General features: G+C 42.5%; 2 protein-coding genes across 2 annotated transcripts in view; one reads left to right on the plus strand and one right to left on the minus strand.

The window, feature by feature from the left end:
* Positions 1-11727, minus strand: part of MDH1B (malate dehydrogenase 1B) — a 13073-nt gene extending 1346 nt beyond the window's left edge. Inside the window, exons 1-7 of the mRNA XM_015561115.1 lie at positions 11701-11727; positions 7593-7705; positions 5958-6092; positions 5612-5754; positions 3208-3704; positions 2421-2562; positions 853-1070 (exon numbers count right to left, since the gene is read on the minus strand). Coding sequence (XP_015416601.1) covers positions 853-1070; positions 2421-2562; positions 3208-3704; positions 5612-5754; positions 5958-6092; positions 7593-7705; positions 11701-11722 — 1270 coding nt within the window. The 5' untranslated portion in view covers positions 11723-11727. The remainder of the gene's footprint in view (positions 1-852; positions 1071-2420; positions 2563-3207; positions 3705-5611; positions 5755-5957; positions 6093-7592; positions 7706-11700) is intronic.
* Positions 11728-12038: 311 nt separating this feature from the next.
* On the plus strand, positions 12039-26430 carry FASTKD2 (FAST kinase domains 2). The gene is made up of 12 exons (XM_006759420.2): positions 12039-12110; positions 12750-13562; positions 15666-15769; positions 16655-16763; positions 17039-17162; positions 17442-17581; positions 18777-18949; positions 21547-21710; positions 22598-22810; positions 23577-23664; positions 25266-25380; positions 26229-26430. Exons 2-12 carry the CDS (start codon positions 12840-12842, stop codon positions 26346-26348), a joined length of 2073 nt encoding a protein of 690 aa, XP_006759483.1. The 5' UTR covers positions 12039-12110; positions 12750-12839; the 3' UTR covers positions 26349-26430.
* Positions 26431-27792: the final 1362 nt, after the last annotated feature.

Below are 27792 nucleotides of genomic sequence, written 5' to 3' on the forward strand. Positions count from 1 at the left end.
GAGCTCCTGGTTCCCAGTCTGGATGTGCTCCAGACAAAAAGATTGACAATACTTGTTCCTAAGTGAGCAACATTCAAATAAAATTGCCCCGCCTCTTCTGCGCCTTGGTCAAATAAGAAAATTATGCTTGCCAATCTAGTCATCAAAAATATTGCCACAAGGGCAAAATAAATGCAGATAGTCAAGAAACTAGGATCTAAAAAAACTTCCTCAGTGGGTGTCCCGGGTTCTCTGTTCACTCTCTATTTGTTTTCTCTGTAAAGGGATAGTTTTATGGGTGGGCAACATATGAGGGTTTACCTATATAGTTTCAGGGAGCAATGACCACAAGCTCCTTTTCCCCAATATTGCATTGTTTATTGATGAATTCCTATAGCGATTAATTAAAGTTTCTACAAATAAAGGTAAAATTTAAAATACCGATCTCACTAAGAAGGTAATATACTGATTTGAATTCACACAAAGGGGATGTTCATACATCGTAACTGCAATTGAACAAGATTCATCCACCCATGAAGGAGACCCAGGCAAAGCCCTGTCTGCAGGGGGTACACACTCTAATGGAGGGAACATATGAATCTAACCACACCGTGGATAAAGGCGGTATGTAATATGCTTTCTGGTGGAGGAAAGCAATGCTATGTGAATACAAAAGACAGAGATTACTCTGACTTGGGGGTTTTGGGGAAGATTTCCTTGAACTGCACAGTAGTCACAGGAAGAATGGGGAGGATGGTGGTTCCACTAATAACAGTCAAGAAAGACAAGGAACACAATTATGAAATTGTGAAAACCTAGACAGCTTAATGATCATGTTAAGAGATAATAGGTGGGACACAGAAGTGGAAGTACGAGGTATACATGGAGGTTTTTCAATATTACAAGATATGAAAGACCCAGGCTTACCTTCACTCAATACTCCTAGGGACACGATTTCCCCATACGGTGAGCCATGGTACCAGTATTTCAACGTAGTGGCTATACTGTGTGCAGCTAACATGCCTCCAAATTGTTTTCCTGTGGCAGTCAAATCTTTAAGAGTTGTCACAAATTCTCTGTTTATCCACTCACTATATGAAAAGAAAGAAACAATTTTTCAATCAAGCGAGAAGTGGAAATAAAAAAGACTGCTCCCTAGGTCAATGAATCTGAGTACAAAAAAAAAATCATCTCTACAAAAGAGAGATACAACTTCCTTTGTCCTTTCTTTAAGCATCTTCCATCCCATAAAAAATCGATTGAAAAGTAATGAGACAGAGCAGAAAGGAATCCCAAAGTTTCAAACGAAACACCTGATAATACAAATATGAAACACATGATAATACAAATATGAAACACAGAAAAGAGGTCAAAGGCTGCAAGAACAGTTACTTTCATGACGAAGACTTTATCCTGTGTAGATACTATCTTGGAATGGGTGGTATTCACTTTAAATAAAATAACATCATAAAATGTTGAATTATTCACACTGAGAACTAGAGAGATAACTTTGTCTTTATAATCTGAGGTCTCAAGGCGGGGAATAGTCCAGTTGGACTAGAACAAGCACTAAATGGCTGCCCTTGCAAAGCCATCAAGCTGCAGTTCCATTAGACACTGCCCCTACCCAGGCAACAAATGCAGAGGAACCTGCTCTGAGAGTATGATTTCTAGGGTCCGAGGAAGGGAGGGAAGGGGAAGGAGGGCCATTGGAAAGGAAAGTGCTGCCAAGTGTTGCAAAATGCTTCAAAGGCTCTTCTCCCCGCTTCTCTCCTCTGCTGAGCACAATGATAGGGTTGACTGTGGTGGGCACAGTTTGAAGGGCTTTACCTGTAATATTAACTCATGTAATCTTCCCAATGACCCTGCAAGGCCCTTACTGTATTACCACTTCCACTCTGTAGATGAAGACCCTGAGGAATAGGGAGGTTAAATAACTTCTCTAAAGTCACACAGCTCATAATTGGCTGTGTGAGAATTGCAGCTCAGTTGCCTTGGGCCTAGGGACTGTGCTCCTCACTGCTCCTGCGCTTTGCCTCTCTGGGACAGCACACCCAGCAGGGCCTGAGCTTGCTCACCATCTTGATCCCTCGAACCCTGGCCGACTAATTTCAACCTGGATACACATCTCTGCCTTTACAGTAAATGAGACTCACATTACATACCTTGCCTTAGAGATAACTTTAATGGGATATGTGAGACACTTTAAGGATAATCTGAAATGTAAAAAATTTATAATTTCAAAACTAAATAAATTAGGGGTGGGAATTGACTAGTTGAAATCTTATGGAACTTTCTATGTCTCTTCAATAGAGAGCGTAAACAAAGATGAGTGTGAACAGCCAAGTTATTTTTGCCCAAAGATTTCCAAGATGGTTTAAAAGATTACAACAACTATTATTCAACACTGTTAGGATACTCCACTTAGAAATAGACAGTACCTATCAAAAACCAAGCTTAACACAGGGCGAGAAAAGTGAGGAGGTCCCCAAATAGCACTCTCATATTTGTAAATCTTGGCTTTTCTCAGATCAACGTAGCAATTTCCACTAATATTACCCCAAATTATCACATCTTTGATGTCTGTGAAGAAAAGAAATAAAAATTAACCTAATAATGAACTTCAGTATACAAAATTGCCTGACGCCTATTTTTTCTTTGTGCTTGTTTTAGGATTGGACCTTTTGCTATAAAATAGATCAAAGTTTATGCTGCCTAAAATGGTGCAAATCATGTGGCTCAAGCATCTCTTTAGTCAGGGTTTGGCAAGCCTTACTCATGCTCTATGAATGGTGTGGGCACACAACTGAAATCCAGGAATCCTGGCATGCTCCATGAAGATACTGCTGCTGAAAACTGTACCACTCGCCTTGGTCCTGACTTCATTAACCTGCTTACCTTAGAGAACTGTTTTAAAATTATTTTTTAAAACATTGATGACCTTTTTAACTGTTGTCACAGGGAAAAAATGGAATATCAGGTTTCAAAGTCTTACTTGCAAAGTATAAACCTTATTATAGAACAATGGACAAGGTCAGGTGGTCACAAAAGCCAGTTAAAAAAACATGTTTGCACAGTGGTCAGATCACACACTAAGAAATTCTTTGTATGGGCTTCGCACTTCCTACCCCAGACTCCTGAAGGTTTCCTAGAGGGTACGGGCTTCTTCCCAGCTGCTTTGAAATCATGCTTGCTTAGAAACGCAAGCAGAGACATGTGTTCACTCACATGAGGGGGATGTTTTCATCTTCCTGGCCAGCGTTGCTCTGGCCTGCCCTTCCACCCCCAGTGCCACGGCGACAATATTGTGCACGATGCTCGGGGCGTATCTCATGAGCAACAACGTTTTCAGGTTGACAAAGGTTTTTCCTCCCACGATGACTCGGACCGAGTCGCGAGCATTCTTCTCGATCAGGTAGCCATAGAGCCTGCACAGAGGCACCCTGCTCCGGAGGCATTCCTCCATCGTGTACACCTCCTTGGTCGTGGGGTCGTCCAGGATGATGATCACATGGGCCTGGCGGAAGGCATCCTCCACTCTGGTGCAGATGGAGATGCTGCGCAGCACCGGCGACACCAGGTCCTGCACTTCCAGGGCGAGGTTCTGGAGGGTTTTTTCCGCCTGTTTGTTGTCAAACAGAGCTATGCTGATTTCCGTGTGCATTCCGAACACCTCCCCGCTGGTCAGGATGGGGATGAGGCTGTAGCAGGCAGGGGTAGACGCACTAAGTGTGCAAAGCAGGATTAGCAATGGTTAAAGCTTTTGTCCCTTTTAAGCTTTTATTCTTTAAAAAACATATCCTCTCTAATAAAAGAGAAACATGGTAATTAGCTGTACAACCACTATCCTTCCCATTGGCTAATCAGGGCGATATGCAAATTAACTTCCAGCCAAGATGGGGGCCGGCAGCCAGGCAGCTTGAAGCGAACATGAGGCTTGCTTGCTTCAGGGACAGAGGAAACCAACATTCCCCGCCTGCATTGCCGGCCTCTGAGCTTGCAGTTTGAAACATTGTTACAAATATAGAAGCTAAACAAAACCCCAGAAACCTGCTTTCAGCCAGCCAGGATCTCAGAGCTGGAGCTGATACAGTGTTTCGATTATAGAACCCAAACAAACCAGATACCTGCTTTCAGCAGCAGAGGCCTCAGAGCTGGAGCCAGAGCTAAAGCTGGCCCAGAATAAAAAAATTAAAAAAAAAGAATAAAAGGAGTGGTTGGGAGCTTCAGTCACCCGCCAGCCTGAAAACAACCCTCAGCCCCTCACCCAAACTGGCCAGGCACCCCAGTGGGGACCGCCACCCTGATCCAGGACCCTCTTCAGGGCAAACCAGCCGGCCCCCACGCATGCACCAGGCTTCTAGCCTATATAGTGAAAGGGTAATATGCCTCCCAGCACCGGGATCAGTGGAGCTGCAAAGCCTCCCAGCACCGGGATCAGCGTGACAGGGGGCAGCGCCCAAACCCCCTGATCGCCCTGGGGCTCTGTGTGTGACAGGGTGTGGGACCACAACCTCCCTTTCAGCCCTGCTCTGTTCGTGACAGGGGAAGGTGCCCCAAACCCCTGATTACTCCTGCTCTGTGCCTGATAGGGGGGAGCTCCCCAACTCCCTGATCGCCCTGTGGCTCTGTGTGTGACAGGGTGGGGCCCCCCACCCCCCCGCCAAGGGCCCTGCTCTGTGTGTGACGGGGTAGAGCCAGAACCTCCCCATCGGCCCTGCCCTGAGTGTGACAGTGGCAGCGCCCCAACCCCCTGATCCGCCCTGCTCTGTGTGTGACAGGGGGCGGTGCCCCAACTCCCCTATCGGCCCTACTCTGGGTGACAGGGGGGAACTCCTCAACCCCCTGATTGACCCTGCTCTGTACGTGACAGGGGGGAGCTCCCCAACCTCCTGATGGGCCCTGCTCTGTGCGTGACAGGGGGCGGCGCCCCAACTCCCCAATCGGCCCTGCTCTGAGCCCGACCAGGAGCTGCACCTAGGGATTGGGCCTGCCCTCTGCCACCCAGGAGCAGGCCTAAGCCAGCAGGTCGTTTTCTCCCGAGGGATCCCAGACTGCGAAAGGGCACAGGCTGGGCTGAGGGACCGCCCCCCTCCCCGAGTGCACAAATTTGTGTGCATCGGGCCTCTAGTATATATATATAGAAGCCTGGTGCATGAAGTTCGTGCACTTGGGGTGGGGGAGGTGAGGGGAAGGATCCCTCAGCCCAGTCTGTACCCTCAGTCTGGGAGCCCTTGGGGGATGTCTGACAGCTTAGGCCCGCTGGTAGTCAGACACCCTTAGCACTATGCCAGCCCTGAGCCCAGCTTCTGGCTGAGCAGCGCTACCTCTGTGGGAGCACACTGACCACCAGGGGGCAGCTCCTGTGTTGAGTGTCTGCCCCCTGGTGGTCAGTGCACATCATAGCGACCAGTCATCCTGCCATTCGGTTGATTTGCATATTAGCCTTTTATTATATAGGATTTGTATTGATTTCAGAGAGGGAAGGGAGAGAGAAATAGAAACACACACACACACACACACACCCCTCAAACTTGACATTCAGATCTTCTATCACAGAGCTAATCCCACATCCTCCTCTCTTCAAATATAAACAGCCAGCCTTGCGAATCCTGGGCTTTGACTGTCCCACCTGGTGATCCAGACCTGCAAGGGGTCAGTGAGGTCTTTCAGGGAGTCTTTCTCCAGCTCCTTTTGTATATGAGCCTCCAAGTTCTCCTGAGCAATTGCCTTCATCAGCTCAGTTGTCATGCTAGAGGTGACGTCGTAGTAAAGCTAAACATGGCAAAAGAAGAAGTCAGCCCTCGAGAGAAGACAATTAGTGGATAATGGTTCTAATGGAAAGATCTTGTGTAAAGCCAGAAGGGAGTAAAAAGAGAGTTGAGAGAAGACTTTAGAAAGCAAGACACTGGAAAAATGAAACAATGTGTGAGAGATTGGTAATGTTTTAAACAGATAAATCAACTTAACTTACATACCTGGGCATGCTCCAGGAACTCATTATACCCTCCCAGAAGCAAGCCCTTGCCTCCGCGATCCAGCAGCTCCCTCCAGATGATGGGGGAACTTTTGTGGCTCCATTTATTCTTTTCACACACATCTCTCAGCCACTCCTAGTGAATGATATTCCAAGTGCAGTCACACATTAAATAGACCTCAGAATTCAATACTTTAGAATTCAAACACTAAAATACTGGCGCTTTTTTTTTTGCCATTACTGAATATACATAAAATTTAGATAGCATAAAATTTACATTAGTTCAAATGTAAATATAAAAAATAGTGATGAGTTAAATAACAAATTAAGCAAATAAGAAAGAATATTCTTCAAACCCACTGACAAAATAAAGGCTGTGGATGCCACTGGATCACTTTAAGTTTCTTTGCCAAAGAGACCAGCAGGCAAGGGAAGGAGTTACCATCCTGGAGGGAATAATTGGCCCTGATGATCAGAAACATGTAGGGCAGCTATCATCCAATGTGGGCAGAAGAGAATATTTGTTGTCTAGATGATTTACGGGGGCATCTTTGGTACTGTCTTGCTCAATTTTGACAACAAGTGGACAAGTGCACAGTTGCATCCTATAAAAGAAATGGAGTCTAGGGTGCACAGATACAGGTATAAGTCATCACACCTAACAAGTCACTTAGACCAGCGGAGAGTAAGAGGACTCTAGAATGGACAACAGAGAAGAAAGGTGGTGAATGTTAGTTGCAGCCCTGAAATGATGGGTAGTGGAGACTATAGTTCATGTGACTAACCTTCTTATAAAGTTTTCCTAGGGAGAGAGGCCAACCAGAATCTTGGACAAGCTGTTCCCAGATGGTGTGAACCTATTACACAGAGCACGCAGACGCAAAAGGCACAATGGGTGCACTGTGGCGGGTCCTGTCATTGCAGTCCAGATTGCCCCTTCACGACCCAGGCCCTCAGTCCCTCAGCCACCGGGAGTGCTGGCTGCCGACTGCTCAGTGCCCAGTCTCCTTCCAGGAACTGGCTTTAGCTGAAGGAAGTTCTCTTGCCTTAAGTTAAATGCCTTTCCTGGACAGCCGGCATCCAGTGACTGTTACCTGGGGGAGTACAAAAGCCCGGCCTTCTTTGCCTATTTTGGGGGTATCTCTGAAAGGCTAACCCAGCTTCAGTTCCCTGTATGACTGGCTGAGCCCTTTGTTGCAGCTGATGGCAATTCAACTCCTTCCATTGCCCAATGCTGCTGCCCTCATTCCTTCCCAGGATGTTGTTCCCAAGAGCACCCCCCAGTAAAGGAAATTCCTTCGCCTAAATCTTCATCTCAGTCTGTTTCTGGGGAAACCCAATCCCAAAGAAGGGTATTTTGATAAACAAGCACCTCATTAAAAATCAATATGAAGGTGAATGAAGAGTTAAGCAGTGCAATAAGAGTTACTTGGATTCTACCTCGTGTATTCTAATTGGTATTAGGAAAAAAAATAATGCTTTGAGGCTGTTAAGTGCTTTATTTTATTAGTAGTAAAATGTAAGTAGTACATGAACATTCATTGCTGGAAGCCTACCTGATATACTAGCTAATGTTAATCAAATTCGAAACATTTTTGTGCATGTGTAAGATTAATAAACTGTAAAGGCTTCTTACCTCCCAAACATCAGGATGTTGGGTAATTTTAAATACATGAAAATCAGGAAGATTCTTTTGTAAATAGTCTGCCAGGATTTCAGCTTTAGCATAATATGGGTCATCTGCTCTACCTAAAAGAGTTCAAATTAGCAGTGTCTTCTTTTGTCATACAGAAATTATCATGCAGTTTTAAGTATATGCTATATAATTAATCATGTAGTTACATTTTATAACATAGTTATAGTATAAATTGCCGCCACATAAACTTTTGATTTTTACTATATTGGTAAAAAGGTCAGAATCTTAAGTAATAAAACGTGGAAAGGAAAAAAAGACTATTCAATATTCACTCTCCTCCAGTACTATGTTAGATCTCACTTCCTCTAAGAGGCTTACATGCTACTAATTAAACATGAACTATTAGCAATGAACTACTCATTAGTAGCTAAGAAAAGCAAAGTGTGAAGTGAAGAGTAGTGGTAGAATCACATGTGGATTTGATGTATGTGGCAGCAGTATTGGGGGGAGGAGAAGCTGAGGAAGAGAGGAGAGTCTAGGATAACTTCTACTTTCTGGCTTGAGTAGATGATCCTTAACTTAGCAGAGAGAAATCACAGGTGATAAGTTTATTGCTAAGTGCAGTTGGAGGGATCTGTAGCACATCTAAGTGGATGTGAGCAGCAGGCAGCTGCATGTGTAAGTCTGAATTGCAAGCTCTATGAAAGGGCTTAAGATGTAGCCATCAACACACAGGAAGTTAAAGCCACCAATGTGCATGGGATCGGCTGTCTGATTGGCAGGGACCACATGTAAAAGTCTCTCTATAGCATGCTTCCCCATCTACCATAATTACCAGTTCTTTGACCTCATGGAGACTTCTAAGTCATCAATCCCTCTCAACCTCCCCCTGTCTATTGGCCTCTCTGTCTTGTTCAAATCCATCCTTCATAAATCCAAGCCACTCTCTGGCTAATTTGCCCCACTGTGCTCTGGCAAATACACCTGATAAAAGCCCATCACTCTGGATGAACCAAATTACCTGTCTTTCCTAGGCGTATGTCCCACCTGCTAGATACCCCTGGAGAAACATGGCAGAACCAAGCCTAGAGGCGCCATTACATTCATGGCCATCAGCCTCAGCTGGCCCTCAGATCAGCATTCTCTTCTTTTCTCCACAACTGCTGTTCCAGACTTTGTCCACTTCCTTCAAATCTCTTCCTTCTCTCCAACATTTTTTCTGGGCCACCAGAAGACAATAGATAACCTTGCTCTCTACTTTACAAAAACAAAGCCAACTCATAGACCAAGGCATCAGTTGGGAAAGACCCCAATCTCATGCCATCACAGGTACCAGCCCCTCTGCATTTGGATGAATCCTTTCCTTCTTTCTTCTATTCAATGGAAGAGGGACCCTAACTCCTGTTCGGGTCTCATCTTACCACGCATGCTCTGAATACTACCTTCTTCTGCCTTCAGAATGTTCATGGATTCTGCTCAGTTTCTTTCTAGAATCTTATCTCTGTTTCTAATGAAACTTTTTCTTCATATTTAAATATGCTCATTATATTTGTTTCTCCTGTACTAAAAAACAAAAAGTCCATGCCCCCCATAACTATTGTCTTCCGCTTGACCTTTTCTATTAACACTTTCTTCTTTTTTTATTAATAAAAGAGTTCTCTACACTTGCCATCCCCAGTTCTTTACTTCCATTTATTTCTCATCCCACAGCAATGTGGCTTTCCCCATCATTCTCTAGAACAGTGGTTCTCAACCTTCCTAATGCCGCGACCCTTTAATACAGTTCCTCATGTTGTGGTGACCCCAATTTCATTGTTACAAATTGAAAATAATTAAAGCATAGTGACTAATCACAAAAACAATATGTAATTATATATGTGTTTTTCCGATGGTCTTAGGCGACCCCCGTGAAAGGGTCATTCAACCTCCAAAGGGGTCACAACCCACAGGTTGAGAACCGCTGCTCTAGAAGGTCACCAGGACCTCCATGTCACTAAATTCAATAAACATTTTTAGTGACCTTTGTTGACCCTTGGCAGCATTTGGCCCACTGCCACTCTTGCTTGGGCATTCTCCAGGATTTCTTTCTACTCCTCTGGTCACTTCTCACTCTACACTGTAGGTTCTTATTCCTTTATCAATACATTAAAAGGTGAACATTATGCAAGGCTTCTTCTCTTCATATCCTGCACATTCTTCCTGGCCAATCTTCTCCACTCTTTTGGGTTCAAGGAGCAATCTGTATTTCCAATTCAGGCCTATCTCCTTATTCAGTTTACTATACCCTTCTGTGTTCTTTCATCTCCTTCTTAATGTCCCATAGACACTCAGCATATCTATGATGGATTTTGCTACCACTCCTCCACTAAATCTGCTCCTTCTCATATATTCTTTATGTCCATCTATCAAGTTATCTAAGAGTATCCAGAGTATTAAGCCTGTTCTTTTTCAGTAACTCATCTACCAGAAGATGTGGTTGCAGCACTGCTTAGGAATAATTTTAACTCTTTCCTCTCCCTTACTTGCCTCCCTCCACCAAATTAGACAACTAATTCTATGGCTTCTGCCTTCCTAACATCTCTCCAATCTACTTACTTCTTTCCATTTCTGTTTCCTACCAGCCTAGGTCAAGCCAACATTATCTCCTTACAAAACTATAGCAGCTGACTGGGCTCTTGGCATCCAGTCTTTCTCTTCCCACACTGCAGAGATAACACTCAGATAAAATGCAAATTTGACTATGTCCTTCCCTTCCAAAAACCTTCCATGTATTTCAGATAAAGTTTAAAATATTGAACACGGCTTACAAGAGTCTACATCACTAACTCTGGCCTTAGGCTATGATACTCCTTTCTTTGTTCTCTTTGCTCCAATCCCACTAAATCTATATTAATTTTCTATTTATTGTATACTCTCAATCACCATCAAGCTAGTTCTCCTCATTTCAACCCCACTTCCTACTACCCATGCCTAAACTGCTCTTTTCCTTCTTACCTCTTCTCTGCTGGTAGGTCCCTTTCAGGTCCCTGCTTAAAAGTCACTGCCTCTAGGAAGCTCCCTTGCATGACTAAGTAAGGTCCTCTGCCAGGGCCACTGCTCCTATCAAACCCTGCCCTCCCACTGCCACATGTGCAGCATTCTTTGCACATTGTTTACCGTCTTTCCAGCATACAGTCTGTTGATGCTCAAAAATATCCTTCTGAATGAATAAAGAAGCAAAGAAAATAGATTTTCAGAAAATGGGAGGTGCCAACTGTGTTAGTACATCAAAGAGGCCAAAAAAGACAAGAACCAGACAGCTTCTCTCAAGTCATTGGTGATTCTTTGAGGGCCATTTCGGAAAGGAGGCAGATGTAGAAACCAGATTGAGTGGAAGGAGCACCTAGAAGTAGAAGAGCAGTCTAACCCTTTAAAGAATCTTGTTGAGAAGAGAAGGAGGCAGGTACAATAGCATGTTGTAGCAAAAGACTCTTCAGTGCTTTTCTGGATGCCAGTCATCACTTCCTATCCTTCCCCTCCATTGCTGATAAGGTGGGTGTCCTAAAATGCAGGCCCATTAAGGATACTACTGCTTTTAAGGTACAGTTCAAACACCTTTGCTTGGTGCACTTGAAGATCTGGTTGCAGCTCCCCTTCTAGCTCCAGGTCCAGTCACTTCCTCCATATCCAGATCGTCCATTAGGCCATGAGGCTCTTAGCCTCTTTGCCTTTATCTGGAATGGCCTCCCTATGTCAAACTTTCACACATCAGCTCCTGAACAACCCCCAGAGCCCTGTGCACGTTTTCTTCATTGCATTGATCACATTGTGTCAAAATTACTTGTTCACATGCTTCTGTACACCATGAGACTGAACGTTTCTCAAAGGCAAGGACGTGCCCGCTCCCCCCACCCCTTCCCCCTATATGTCCAGTGCCTGGCAGTGCTTTGCACAGGGGCACTGCCCCATCAACATCCTTGAGTGCCTGTATCAGAAAGCCTGGGGTGGTCCATATGGAGGCTGGAGTTGCTAAAGCAGAAGCCAGTTAAGATCACTGCCAAGCGGCTATAGGGAGCCAGCAGTTGTTGGTGTTTTCAGTGATCTGCGGGCTTACGCGGGGATCACTCACCCGCAAGCACGAACTTGGCCATGGTGAAGCTTTAGTCCCCCGGCAGACTCCGCAACTCCGCAGTTTCCTGGCAACCACGCTGCCAAGGACGCGGCGCAGGCGCATTCTGTAGCTGAACGCGGGGTCTGGCGCCCCGCAGGGAAGATTAGCTGTTTCGGTACACGATCAAACGTAGCCTATAAAAGCTTTGCGATCTCCCCCATTCCCATCATTGAAGCTAAGAACACTAGTCATTTCCTTTGGTAGGCTTTCTTTTCTCTAGGGTCGGGCGAATCCTTCTCCAATCGCTGCGAGCGAACACTTTTGGCCCTCAGAAGGACCCGTCAAATATGTCAAATCTCGCGAGACGAGCAGTTCGCGGGCGTGCGGTTCGGCTGTTCCCGAAGGCAGCCACGGGGTTCAGGGCTAAGGTGAGTGGAGGACGCGCACGGCGGGACAGTTGGCGGGGCTACACTCTAGATTTGTGGCTTTTCGAGACGGGTCTCAGGGGTTCCCCGGCATTGAGTTCAGGAGCGGGGTGAACCCGGGAGGCCGAGTTCCGCACGGACGGGCTGCTGTCGCTGGTTCTGAAACCCGGGAGCTGGCAGGTGTCTCCCCCTCCCGCACTCAGGCCACACAAGCGCATCACTTTAGTTTGCTGCTCTGTCTCCGGAGCCGTTCTCCTGGGTCCAAAGTCTTGTTCTTAATAGTCCAGGTTCTAACGCCTCTTGTTAACAAGTTATGGATCGGCGTTAAAGCCTTACGTTTCTTTGAAGACATCTCCAAGGCAATGTAGAGGAATCTTTGTGGGGACACTTTCCATCGGAAATCCACGTCATTTTTAAAAAAACCTCAGTTGTACCGAGTATAGTGCTTCCGAAGCAACCTGGCTCCTCCGAGGCCGCACGTGTGTGGAGGTGGAGGAGGCACGTCTTGGTCAGAGAGTTCACCATTTTAGTGTAAATCTTTCACGTCTCCGCAGGTCTCCGCTTTAGTGTCTGTTGTTTGCATACCGTTTAAGTAAGAGCTGTGCTTCCATTTTTATTCCCTTCCTAACCCCTTCCCCGCAGGAAAGCAGCGGCATGTGCTCTCTTCCGCCGACAGGAGCGATGTTGGTAACATCCTGACACCTTTGGGGAAGTGCTTCCGTGGAGAGCAAAATGAGTAACAGAGCGGGCTCCTTTCTCTGGAACCTCCGGCAGTTCAGTGCTTTCTCTCCCACCAGCAGAACCGTGAGGCCGAACCCTTTGGGATTTTGCAGACCAGAAATTGTTTATTCAAACTGGAGCCCAAGAAACCATCCCTCCAACGACTTTGCTGGTAAAACGCAATCACCTATTAGATATCTCTTTCAGGATGCCTCGGTTTTTAAACCAGGAGATGATGTCTTTCAAACGAAGGGCATCAGCCCCGCAACCGCCCTTCGGGTCAACAGATTCTTGTGTCCTAGAAGGCTGTCCTTTGACTCAAAACAGTCTCCGGTCCCTGAGGATGGATTGAAGAAAGTGCACTTTGATCACGAGGCCTCTGACGAAGATGTTCTCACCAGGGAGACAAAGCCCACCCCCGTCAACTTTAGGAAACTGTCGCAGGGTAATTCCCTGAGTGATGTGTTAGATGCATTTGCAAACGCACCTTCCTTTCCCAGTAGTAACTATTTCTCAGCCATGTGGACGATTGCCAAAAGGATGTCCGATGACCAGAGACGCTTTGAAAAACAGCTCATGTTCAGCCACCCTGCATTTACCCAGCTGTGTGAACACATGATGAGAGAAGCCAAGATCATGTTCTGCGACCACCTGCTCTTCAGCCTCTATGCTATCGTGAGGCTCGGCATTACTCAGAACACTCTGCTGGTTCAGACTCTGCTGAGGGTGGTTCAGGTATAATCAGCAGGAGTCTTAATCATCCTTTTACTCAGGTTGTAGATCTTGAATGAATGAAGGGAAACGGAGGGGTAGTCTTGGCATATCTTGAAATAATGGAGGGAAGTAGACTATCAGAGGAACGGTAGTTTCCTTTTTATTTGCGTCTGTATATATGATTTAGGGTCCTTAAATTAGCCAGGTCTGTCTTTCCTTTTGCTCTGAAATTTATGACAGCTTGCCCCTTTTTTCCTCTTCAGAGTTGAATAATAATGATGAGTAAGATAAAATGAGGAGAGAGAAAAAATATGCAAGGAAGTTTGGGTAGTTAAAGGAAGGAAAAAGGGTGTACCTACACCTCTTCCTTATATCATTGTATTCAGTCCTCTTAACAGCTTTGTAAAGTTGATGTTAACCTTAGTTTTGCAAATGAGGAAACAGACTTAGTGATGTCAAGCAAGTTGGCTAAAGTCACCCAGCTAGTGGATTCTTTTATGCAGTAGATATTGGGTGTCAGCTGTGCATCAGTTACTGAACTTGTCTCTAGGGATAGAAAGATACAGAAGACATGATTCCTACCCTTACAGTCTGGAGGGTATACGGCTATTTTGTGGGCAATCACAAAAATAACCAACATTCGAGTCCTATATTAACTGTGTTACAGGCATTGTACTGAGCACAAGGGGATTTAATTGTGAACAAAATAATACCTACAAAGAACTTCCCGGTGCAATGAAACAAAAGTATAGAGTCTTGTGAGAGTATAATGGGCGTCCATTCTAGTCAGGAGAAGGCCTTCCTGAAGGGAAGAGGAGATGAGGCAGAAGGATTCAGGATTAGTGTTTGAGGCAGAGGTATGTTTGAAAACAGTTGCTGCGTGTAATCTTCAGTGTAGCCTTTTAAAATAGGTATTGCTACTCTCATCTTACCAATGATTAGGAAATTTAGGCTTGGAGAGGTTAAAACACTTACCAAAAGGCACGAATCTGATAATATCACTATTAGTAGGTACTTGATCAATGTGTCCATAATGAATGAACAGACACCTACCTAGCCCATTGTAGAACTAGAATTCACACTCAATCAGAGATGATGTCAAAGCTGAATTCAAGGAATACACAGCAGTTTGTGAGAGAGTGATAGTGAACGGGATGGTTTTTCAAGCAGAGAAGATTGCTTGTTCGTCCCAGAGCAAAAGTTTACAAGTTTGGGAGCTGAAAGTAGTATAGAATGGCTGAAGTACAGAATTCTGGGGGGGGTGTATGAGGGAGTGGGGAGGAAATTGTGACATACTTTCCTTCAGACACATAGCCAAGTGGTCTTTCCTTTCACAGTAAATATTGAAATATTGATGGCATGTTGTAAATTGTTATGGGAACCCTCCCATGGTAATGAGACCATTTTTCCCCTTCCACCTGTACTTCTTTCAGCCTAAGTTTCCTTGATGTGCTCTTGTAAGGTGTATAGATTAGTTATGATTAAACTGTAGAGCACTAGGTAAGCAGTGTTACTATTCATTTTCCAAATGATGCCCACTGCCATTTCTGGCATCTACATTAGTACCAAATCCAAGGGACCTGAAAGAAGGATCTGGGGCCTGGGGCTCCCCCTGAGACCCAGATAATAGTGATGAAATGTGACAGGTGAGGTGGATCAGAAGATTACCAACTGCAGTTTGTTTGCTACCCAGGAAAGGATACAGGGAAATTATAAGGACACAGGTTCTTTAGGGATGGTCAAATTGCCCTCTATACCGTAGTAGCTCTTATATTACAGCTCTTGTCTTCATGATGACCTCGAATCCTAGAAGGAGGTAAAAATAATGTTTGATAAAAGGTGTTTCAGAAGCAGAGTAATATAACCAATAATGGATTTTCAGTGATAATAGTAAATGTAAAGAAGTTTTGATGAATAAAAGAGTGTGAATTGGGTATTTGGAAAACTCACTATGGACAGCATTTTATTTCCTAAAGATGTTGTTTATTGAGGACTGACTCCGTGTGAATTATTGGTTTCAGAGTTAAACCTTAATTGAAAGCATCAGTTCCGTGGTTTTGCATGGGTACAATAGTCTACTATGGGCTCATCAACTGTAGTGTTTTTGTAATTATATTTCAATAGGAACGTATCAATGAGTGTGATGAGAAATGTCTTTCAGTTTTATCAATTATTTTAGAAGCAATGGAGCCATGCAAGAATGTGGATGTTCTTCGATCAGGATTGCGGTGAGAACTCTATACTTTCTTCATGTGGCGATCTTTGTTTTTTTAATATCTCAAATCAAAAACCAAGATGAAAGTTGAATTGCTTTTTATGTTTGTTTGGGGAAAACTTTGATGGTAGTTTTAATACCTTATTAAACTTAAAATTCTCACTACGGATCAGGTAAAGGTCGAAATAATGCTGTTAGGGTCCACAATAATGAAGGTATGAGCAGCATTGAAATCTAAGTTTAACATATAATACTGATGTGGGCTGGCAGAGAATTGACAGGTATTCAGTGCATTATGGTTATTTGTGCACTGTGTGGAGGTTACGTGACACTGGCTTGGCTTGAAAAGGAGCTTGAGTTTTACAATTTATAAAATTGATGCAACTGCTATAATGTTATAAGCCAGTGAGAGTAATGCTTAATCCCTTTTTTTATTGGCAATGCCTTGGGGGTATCTTACAATAATCTGATGTGATTTGTTCATTCATAAAGATAGCAGAATAATTTGAGAGGGAACAGTGCTAAACTGGTCCTAGGTCTTTCAGTAACTACTCCAGCGGTTCTCAACCTGTGGACCGCGAACCTTTCACAGGGGTTGCCTAAGACCATCGGAAAACACATATATAATTACATATTGTTTTTGTGATTAATTACTATGCTTTAATTATGTTCAATTTGTAACAATGAAATTGAGGGTCACCACAACATGAGGAACTGTATTAAAGGGTCACGGCATTAGGAAGGTTGAGAACCACTGAACACTGTCTTCGGCAGGTAAATCATGTCTGTTGGCTTCATATTTCTTGCCTAGAAGTAGGAACTGGACCAAATGACTTTTAAGATTTCTCTTCTGGTTTTAAGATTCTAGGTCTATGGTATTTATTCTGTTTGATTACAGGATACTAGTTGATCAACAAATTTGGAAAATAGAACGTGTCTTCACATTACAAGCTGTGATGAAAAGTATTGGAAAAGATGCACCGATTTCTCTTAAAAAGAAACTGGAGGTAAAGACTGTCTGAATTTTTTCTAGTGGATGAGATTTTAAAAAATATTTCTTGTGATCTGCTGTCACTTCCTGCAGTCAGTTTTTGGGAGGACATTGTTTTGCTTTTGTGTTTAACTCAAAGTAAAAAGAAGTAAGTTTATATTTATCTGTATATATAAGTAGGTATATCAACTATATGTCTAATGAGTCATTTTGCTCAAACTTTATCCATTTTATTTAAAAACAAACATTTATTTTATCACAAATGATAAATTTAATATTGTTTTTCTTTAGATGAAAGCTTTGAGGGAATTACACAGATTTTCTGTTTTGAATAGCCAGCGCATGTTTGAGGTACTAGCTGCCATGGATCACCGTTCTGATGTACTTCTGGACGAATGCAGTAAGATGGTCATAGGTAAGGGAAATTTTTCTTTCATGACTTTTAACCTCTGACCTACTGTTCTGGACTATATTTGTTTTGTTTGTGTTAAGAACTTTGCTATTACAAATAAAACATATCTGATGATATGGTTACATCTAAATTTTATTTTTGCCTGCAGTTTTGTTTGTTTTTACAAAATACAGTATTATATTTTTTAAACAGAAACAAAAATACAGCGTGTAGAGTCTCTTAGATCTTACATTACAAACTATCTGGTAATTTTTGTTTGTTTTTTTTAACTCATTCTTAAAGGAAATATCAATGGATGTCCTTTGAAAATATTGATCAACATATTGCAGTCTTGCAGAGACCTCCGATACCGTAATTTATATCTTTTCAAGGGAATAGCAGATTATGTGGCTACAACTTTTGATGTCTGGAAGTTGAGACAAGTAAGTATGTTAATAGGTTAAAATAAGCCTCAGAAACAAATTCAAGAAGCATATTAATTCATTTAACATTCTAGGTATTTCTCTATCAGCTTTATAAGAGTTAAGGTACCAAAATATTCCAGTGATAAATTGACTTTTGAAAAATTAGCTCCTTATCATTTCTGTCTGGGAGTTACCTGTTAATGTACCACTCAATCATTTGACTGTTTTTCTATCTGAAATAAAAATATTGTTCACTGTTTGCTCTTCTATTTGCCATTCAAAAGGTTGCATGGTGCCGAACCAGTTTGGCTCAGTGGATAGAGCATCGGCCTGCGGACTCGTGTCCCATGCATGGTGCTTTGGATAATTAGGATTAATGCTCTCTTTCTTATATTTAGAATAATAAATCCACGTGATGTGACAGGCTTATGTTTTTTGAAGAATAAAATGTCATTACTTAATGATCAGGTCTATGTTCTATTTATGGAATGTTTGCTTATTTCCTCCAGAATAAGGGCCTTTTAATTCAGTGGCTGTGTTAGTAATATAAACATGAATGAAAAAGCCGGTAAAAAAAATTTTTTTTTTTTTGCAGTTAAGCAATGGTAACCACTAGATCAATAGGTTCGGTTTACTTTGGAGGGTAAAATAAATATTGAGTTTGTCATAGAAATTGATTTTAGAAAGAGAAGTACTGATCACGAGGAAGACCAAGAGGGAAAGGAGGAGTGAACTGGAAGTGTTAATGTAATCATATTATTTCATCTCTGTTCTCATTTCTAGAAATTCAGATTGAATACAGAAATTTCTGAGTTATCTCTTATAAGTTAGAATCTAGGAAGTGTCTAGGTTTGGAAGGGGAGCAGCTCAAAATTGAGTTGGACACTTGAAAAACTTCAGAAAAGGTATATATTTAAGTAGTTTTCAGGCCTGTTGTGAACAGCCTGTAGGATAGGACTTATTTTTAAATGAAATGGAAACCATTGTATACTCTGGTATTCTGCTTATATAAGGAGGTTGCTTATTAACTTAATGCCCGACTCAAAATTAACTGGAACAGATTTGTGAGGAAAAGATAATTGTTCCTTTTTAGGGAATATTCTCTTGATCAGGACAGTTCTATTACTGTTTAAATTTTTTGAGATTTAAAGAAATTACTACTAGCATACTGGAATTATTAAAGTGTTCTTCCTCAATTCACTCTTTTTTTAAGGTTCTTTTTGTCCTCATTTTATTTGAAAACCTTGCCTTTCGACACACTGATCTGATGGATTTATTTATGAAGAAAGTGGTGAATGAACGTGGCTTCCTGAACATGAAAAGCACTGTGTCTATTCTTCACGTGTACGCCTCTCTGAATCACCTCCACGGGGGCCCAGCCCGAGAGTATGTCCTTGTCCTTTTTTACTGTTTTATTTGCCACACACCTGCTCACAGTCGACTAGAAGAGATGAATTAGGTAGGAAAGTGGTAGAAAATTTGGCTTAACACACTGTATGTCTACATGTTGCACAGGAATCATTTTACTTATGTGCTGGCCTGTGGGAAAGAAGGTGTGTTACATCCAGAATATCTTCCTGGGTCTGAAGCCTGAGGGAGAAAGCATTTAACATTCAAACTGTGATTCCAGTCCCTGGTTTCTCCTCCTCTTGGTTGGTCTGTACCGTCACCAGAGTTGCATCTCTGATCATTTGTGTTCCTGAATCCAGACTCCTCTGGAATGCATATGGTCACTGTAGGCCCCACAGGTGTCTCATGGTCAATTATTCTGCCAAGTTGGCTCATTCTTTTTTTTTTTTTTTTTTTATCAGTTATTTACTATTTACCAACCACCATGCAAAGTGATTTTATAAAACCACTTTATTGAGGTATGACAAACATATAAAAAGCTGCATGTACTTAATTGAGTACCGTTATGCTTGACTCATTCTCCTCCTGTCCTCATCTAAGTTTATTTGTGCAGTTAGTCAGAGAGTGAGTGCCAAGCACTTGGGTTAAGGACAAAGATGAATAAGACATAGTCCTTTTTACCAGACGATTCTGTGTAATTGGTGAGGTAGACACATAAACCAGCGGTTAAATGTAGCCTGAAATTGGAGTGGTAGAGTTGTATACAGGACATCTGGACACAGAGGAGGGATGTGCCAGGAAGCTGGCCTGGCAAGGTGGAGGGTCGAGGTGATGCCAAGTAGTGCTGCCTGGAGGAGATGGTACCTGTGCAGACCCTAGAAGATGGATAGATAGGAGGGAAAATAAACAGAAAAGCACATTCTGAGTGGAACGACTCCGGATTCAAGTCAGGGAGGAGAGACACAACAGAGCATGTGCAGAGAGCAACAAGTAGTTTGGTGTTGCTGACGCATAAGGAGTGCGATGAGAGGACTGGAGAGGTGATTACCACTCAGGCCCCAGACGTAGTCATCTGCAGCCCTGTGATGACTTAAAGCCTTTCTTACTGCAGACTGCAGTTCAGTCAGTTACCAGTTAATAAGTGCCGCCTCACTGGCGTCTCTGGTACCTGTTCCATTGTTCCCATCCCGTTGTAACTCCCAAGTTCTACTTAGCCTGCCTCTGCCTCCCTCCCTCGCCCATCTGCTCCTTTCCACAGACCTCCCAGTTGATCCCAAACATTTTCCTTGATATCCTCATGGGGGCATACTTGCTCCTGCTGGAAGAATCACTTCTCTGTGCTTTAGCCTCACGGTGACTTACTATCGCCCCAATAACGTGCACCTTCAGGTCTCCATTTCTCTGCTCAGTTTCGTATGATCTTCCCCTTTCCTGTCTTTTCTACGTATTGGCAGTCTCCTTGTCCCAGAGCTATCCATCTGCTTTCCGTCCTGAGCACTGCCACAGTCCTTTGCAGGCACTGCATGTTTGTCTTGCATAGTGATACATAGCTTTTGCCCTAAGAGTCAGACCTGCTTCAAAGGGTTCGTGCCATTTATTAGCAGTGTCACCCGGGACAAGTGGCCTCCCCTAATTTTGACCTTTCCTCTCTTTGTGTTTAACTGTTTTGTTTTACTGGATGATAGGATTAGGCTTGGGTTTTTTGTTTGTTTGTTTTTAACCCAGAATTATTGATAGCTAGAGAATATTAATTGTTTATAAAACAGCAGAGGTGTTCCAGGCCTTATGGACAAACTCATGATAAAAATGTAGCATAATGGTTAAAAGGCTCTGGAGCCTGACAGCCTGTGTTCCAATGCTATCTCTGCTACTTCCTGGCTGTGTGTTTTTGGAGAAGTTACTCAACCTCTCTGAGCCTGTATGCTCATCTTTATTGTGAGAATAATAATAATATCAACCCTATAGCACCTTAATAGGAATTAAATGAGTTAAAGCCTGTAAACTATTTATTTATTTGCCTTATGGAAGACATAGTGGTAGCTAACATTTATTGAGCATATACATTGAGTGACCAGATTATTATGACCACCCCATCAGTACAATGAAGTGAATTAGTTATGCTAATAATAATAAAACCTTGAGAATATTTGCTTAGGAAGTTTTCAATATTCAGTATTTTTGGAAGTGTCAATGAAGTACTGATGGGGTGGTCATAATAATCTGGCCAGTGTATATTTATTATAAGATAACCACCTCAGCTGAAAGATATGTGAATACTTATTTCAAGCCTGATTTTCTTTCTTTTTAAAAAAAATATATTTTATTGATTTTTTTTACAGAGAGGAAGGAAGAGGGTTAGAAACATTGATGAGAGTGAAACATCAATCAGCTGCCTCCACACCCTTTACTAGGGATGTGCCTGCAATCCTTGACCGGAATCAAACCTGGGACCCTTCAGTCCACAGGCAGACGCTCTGTCCACTGAGCCAAACCAGTTAGGGCACAAGCCTGATTTTCTTGTCTTCTTTCTTTGGACTCCTTAAAGCCATTGGTCCTATGGTGTCTCCCTAGCTCTACTATGACCTTGTCTTCTCTTTATCTTTGAAAGCTGACTTTTCTTTGTTGCCCTGCAGGTTCCTGGACGCTATGGGCGCTGCTCTGACTGGTTATCTCCACCACATCTCTTCTGAGAACCTGCTTAACGCTGTGTGTTCGTTCTGCCTGATGAACCATTTTCCCTTGGCTCCCATTAACCAGCTTCTCCAGAAGGACATCATCGATGAGCTGCTGATGTCAGGTGGGGTGTCAGTGCCCAGTGGGAACTGAACTGCGGCAGTTCTGCAGCTGCCTATGACTGAGTGGGGTCGCCGCAGGCTCAGGTTAGAATGTGCAGAGCAGAGGCTGCTGAGGAAGGGACCGGCCGTGGTGAAGTCAGAGGTCATGTAGAAGGCAAGGATGAGAAACACATCATCGTGCCTCTATTGGCACTTTGTGCAGCTGTACAAAGGTTCACGTTGTTCTTTATGCCTTGAGCAGAGGTGTGTGTACGTTCTCACCCTTTTGTGTCACCTCTGAAGCCAAATTAGTCAACTCTTGCAGCTCTGAACACCTTGTCTTTCATGGCCGGTAATCAAGGCACAGCCTGTCAAATGAAACCAAATGTTACCAAAGCGGTGAATTTATTTACTCTAGGAACCAAATTAATTGTTGGCTTTTGGTCTTTAATATGGAACACAGAAAAGCAATATCAGATCAGGTGTACAAAATTTGATGTGTCTGAGGATAGAGAAGTTTACATTCTTCTAAAAGCAACGTTATAAGATTGCAGCGTTGAATTGAGAAGAAGGAACACCGTGTTTAGATTTTTCAAGCAACTTAATGTGCGGGGAACAGCCTGGAACCCAGGAGACTGGATCCTCGGGTCAGCTTTGCCTTAGTTAATCATGAGGTGTCTTAGCATTTGCTCATCTCCTTAGTGAAGAGTTTAGACTAAATCACCTTGAAAGAGATTTTAAACCTTAAAACATTATGAAATGCAGGGCATTGATCTGGACACTGTGGGACTAGGGAGCATAGATTCCTCCTGATACGAAACAGATCAAAGAAATGTGGGTGCATTAATACGGGTTCTTAATTGTGGCATTAATATTTTTTCTTACATACATGTTTTCTCTCTTCTTTTAGATAAGAAGGAGAGGAATGTTTACAAGCTTCATATTTTGGCTGCCTGTCTGAAACTTGATGATGTTCCTTGTCACAAGGCCGTAGACTTAGTACTGCCATCGCTGCCACCTGCACCATTGTATCCAAATGCAAAGGTGGCCGAGGTGCTCAGCAGCCTCCTGGGAGAAGGGTACTTCTTGGAAAATGTACAGTTGCCACATAATCATCATCTCGGTATGGGACTTGATAGGATTTACATCTGCTTCATTATGTTTATTTTCCATTCTGTCTCTCTTTTTAAAAATATGTTTTTATTGATTTTTTAGAGAGAGAGGAAGGGTGAGGGATAAAGAAATAGAAACATCTATGAGAGAACATTGATCGACTGCCTCCTGCATACCCCCTACTGGGGACCGAGCCCATAACCTGGGCATGTGCTATGACTGGGAATCGAACCAGTGACCTCTTGGTTCATGGGTCAATGCGCAACCACTAAGCCACACCAGCCGGCCTGTTTCCTTTCTAACTAGGAGTTGACCATGGCATTTTACTGTAGTGCGGCGCTGGCTCTGGAGCTGGACGCCTGGGTTGGGTTTCTCACTTTGCTTCTCACTGGTGCTGTGACTTCAGGCACTTACCAGTCTCCCTTTCCCAATGTGTAAAATGCCAACAGTAATCTGCTCGCTTCTTAGGATTCCAGTGATGAGTGAATGAGATTGCCCTTGTAAAGCCCAGACCAGTGTCTGGCACATGGTAAGCTCAATAAATAGGGTGTCCCCCAAAAATGTATACACACACATTGAATAATAATAAAGGCAGTTTTATTAAAATACATTTCATTTTCAAAATTGAGCTATCAGCTGTTAAAGTATCATCACATTTTTTTTGGAACACTATATTTTAACTGTTGCCTTTATCATCGTTGGTAGTAGTAAGGTACATTTTGAAACAAAAATCACTTTGAGCAATGTTTGAAAAATTATCAATTCTTTTCTTTCAGATTTTGAAATCAGAATGGATTCTAACAGGAGTGAAGTGCTTCCACTTTCTGATGCGAATGTAGTAACTTCTGCTACAGATATTCAAAGGTTGCTTACATCTGTTCATATGCCCAGCTTTATGATTTTAAATCTTAATTCTCAAAGACTCCCTGTTAAATATTAGTATCAATCCTGAGACCTTATATTTGTATGGAGCTTGTAATGTACCAAGAGACTTCTCAACTGCGAATCTCCTCAGGTCGTAAGTGTGGGCACTGCAGCCTTCAGCCCTGCACTGGAGTTGGGCCATTTAATGAAATAGGCAATTTTTAAAAATTAAGTTTTAAAGCTAAACAGTTCAAGAAAACAGTGTTAATGTGATTGAAACTATCGGTGCAGTGTGAACTTTTGACAAGATAATGCAATAGTGATTAAAAAGAATTAAGGCCTCTAAAAAATCAAATACCCACTAAATATTTTGTTCTACCATGAAGACCTCTATGAAGGTAGAGAAACTAGCTTCTTAATTAAGCTATTGTACGTAGGTCAGATCATATCGGAGTTAATCCTAAGTTGTTTCCTTGACCCACACACTACCAATAGGTGTCTCTGGGAGAAACGTGATGCTACACCCTGAGAGGCTGTCCTACCTTTTCAGTAGATGAGATGGTGTTGCACATGCCCTTGCTCAGTCAGCCTTTGTGGAAAGGTCTGCTGGGCTCTGTGGGGCACACAAACATGAGTCAGACATGGATTCCGACCCCATGGAACTTATATCCCATATTGCTTTGTGGAACATGCTCATAAGTCTGGAGAGGTCCAGAAAAACATTTGTAAGGACTCAAACTCTCATCTGCCCATCCCTCTCCATTTACATACAACTCTTTTACTCATTTCTGCACCTGTGTACCTTATTCCTTGGGCATCTTTTTCAGCTGCTGTCTTCCCTATGCATGTTGCCCATCTCCTCTCAACCAAAGATTTTCTCTCTGATCTTGTTAGAAAGTTATTTTTCTTTTTTAAGTATTCTATTGTTCTGCATAACATTATAACATAGTAGCTCTCAGCCTAAGGTATGAGAAGAATTGAGGAATTTGAGCATTCCTTTAAAAATATAATTTTTTCTGATTTGTTATGTCAAATAACAGCCAGAAGACAGTAGGAATACAAATGTCTTCTCCCCAAAGGCCAAGAGCAATGAAAAAATGAAATTCCACATTCCACATTTTTGTTACACATGTGGATTTTATCTTTTTAACAGTCTTGCCTTTCTTTTAGTTTTTTCTTCTTTGTATTTGGCCTCTGCATTTTGGTTTTTAAATTCTCGGAGGCACTCTGTACTAGAAGAGCTTTACCATTTGGTATTATCTACATCAGTACTTCGGTAGCGGAAATAATTATCTGTAGTTCAGAGATTAGCCTTAAAATGGGTACTTTCATATTTGAAATTTCCCCTTATCAGGAATGTAGCCACCCTTAAAGATGATTGAGGAGTAACTTTAAAACATTTTTACAAGCATTTGGTTGTTAGTGTAGCCTTCATATAGTGGATTATGTACAGAGGCCAGTTAACAAGGAAGTGGCGGACTAAGACAGTAGGGAATGGTGAGGGTCCGTGGAGAGCTCAGCTTTGAAATCTCCAATACAGCAGGACTGTGACTGGTCACCTCATTAGTGAGTACTCTCATACTGTGTATTTTCATTTTCAGAGTGGCTGTACTGTGTGTTCCTAGATCTGCTTACTGTTTGGATTTAACCCACCCTAGAGGATTCCTTGCTATGAAACTGCGTCATTTGAAAGCAATGGGTTTTCATGTGATCTTGGTAAGAAAAAAACGCAGGTGATGTGTTCTTTAGCTACTGATGTCCATTCTGCCACGAGTGTTGTCGTTGAAGTTGGTTGCTAGGATTCTGAGGATTGTCAGCAGCACAGAAATAAGTGTTTCAATGATTGGTTTGGCTTCTCCTCAGGTGATTACTGTCATTTACGAGGGGTTGATAAGTGCTACATTTGGTGACCTTCACTCGTTTTAGTTAAAGTTTTGTTTTCATGGGCAGTGTGAGGCTGCTGTAGGATGTTTATCACCGTAAAAGCTGGATGGTTATAAGGGATGGTTCTTCTTCCCTCTTGTGCTTCATTTTGGTTCTGAGCACCACAGCTTTTCTTGAACAGCCTCTCCAGATGTATGGAGCAAGAACTTGACGAATAAATATATATTTATGTTAACGTTGGGATCTATCTAAATGCCACTCATTGGTCCTGCACATAATATGAAATGCAAACATTCTAATATTCATGATGATAGTTAAGTATCTAAAAATGGATTATACATGGATACTGAGGTTAAGATGGCCCCTTCTCTTAGTGGGCTACTATTTAAGACTTTTTTTTTCATATTGGCTATTTTATATATTCTAGGGAAGAATGTCCCTAGAAGGGAATTTTTGCACCTTTTAGAAAACCTTTAAAGTTTTTATAATTTTCAGCTTAGCACTTTCTTCAACCCTAGCACAGACTTACTAAGCCTTTAAAATGTAAGTATAAGATAACATTTGTTTTTAAAAAGCAGTTGGCTTGATGTTACTTTAATATGTTTGGATGAAGAAAGTAGCTTTTATTTTACACGGCATCATTTTCTTGCAAATCGATTATTTTCCTCTTTCTTTGTAAGGTCAACAATTGGGAAATGGAGAAACTAGAGATGAAGGAGGCGGTCACATTTTTGAAGTCTCAAATCTATTCAACTGAAAATCCTCCTACCGCTGATGTTAATTTTCAGAGCACATGTTAAAGTAAAAAACAACCTTTTCGTATTAGGAGACAGACATAAATTTGTAAAATAACTTTAATAAAGACTACAATTCAACTATCAATGGCATTTACTTGACTGCTTACAATAACAAAAGTTCCTTCAGTTCACTGTAATAATTAATTTTAAGAATAGAAGAAATGTTACTGGTATTTTAGGAAATGCTGAGAAAATTCCAGAAGGGTAATTTTTCCAACCATAACTATTCCCTCTAGTGCCCAGATATTTGACAATTTCATGAGCTGTATGTTTTACTGTTTCTCAGTGGCTTTGATAAACTGAAAACTGGTTTCTTGGTTGTGATGGGTGGCAGGTAAGTTGGTGTGGGCAGTCCTTGTGTTTGGATCTGCTTACTTACACTCTTATTACAGCTGTCTGAGGGCTCAGACCTTGACCACATGTCAAGCATTGGCCACCAGGTTCTCGGTAGACGGTAAGAATGAATGAGGCAACAGGTTACAAATGGGTGAGGACCGGGCAACTGCATTTGTCACATTCTAGGTGGAGGTGGTTTGTGGGCCATACTAAGAAAAACAGATGAGATAACAGAGAGGTCAGGGAGTCCAAGTTTATTAAAATGGATAGGCTGTGGGTGATAAACCCTTAACTCTTGCCATTATTGAGGCCATTCCTTTCTCTTTCTCCCTCTTTCCCCTTCCCACTACTTTGTAAAGTCTTTTAAATAATATATATACTAGAGGCCCAGTGCATGAAATTCATGCACTGGAATGGGGAGGGAGGTCCTTCATCCCGGCCTGCCCCCTCTCACAGTCCGGGAGCCCTCAGGTGGGAGACAACCCAGCAATCAGGAAGGCGACGCCCCATCACATCTCTGCTGCTGCCACTGCTAACAGTGCAAGCCTCGACCGGCCTTGGTTACCTGAGCCTCAGGCGGCCTGGGGGGCTGAGGGGACTGGGCACCACCATCTTGTGGCTGTGGGCGCCACCATCTTTGAGCGCAGGGCAGTCAATTAGCATATTCCCCCCTTACTGGCTATGGGTGCGGCCATCTGTGATGAAGTGAAGGTGAATTAGCTTATTTCCTCATTATTAGATAGGATATATGTGTGTGAACTGTGTTGTGAGTTAGACTACTTTTCAATTATGCTTGTTCATTCTTTTGAAATATTTGTTCAAGTTTGCTGACACCTATTTACCTAGTATTTGTCTCACTGAGGATAGAGTGAGTTTCACCTGTGAAACCTGAGTGCCATGTAAGTTGGTACTATTTTACCCCCACACGAAAGACTAAATGGTGATATTCCCCCAGAGTTCATATGTTGAAACCTGACTCCCAATGTGATGGTGTTTGGAGAGACAGCTTTGGGAGAAGATTAGGTCATGAGGGTAGAGCCCTCATGAATTGGGTTAAGAGACCTCAGAGAGTTCCCTCTTTGCTCTGCCATATGAGGACCCAGTGGAAAAT

Source organism: Myotis davidii, unplaced genomic scaffold, assembly GCF_000327345.1.
Source record: "Myotis davidii unplaced genomic scaffold, ASM32734v1 scaffold394, whole genome shotgun sequence".
NCBI classification, from domain to species: Eukaryota; Metazoa; Chordata; class Mammalia; order Chiroptera; family Vespertilionidae; genus Myotis; species Myotis davidii.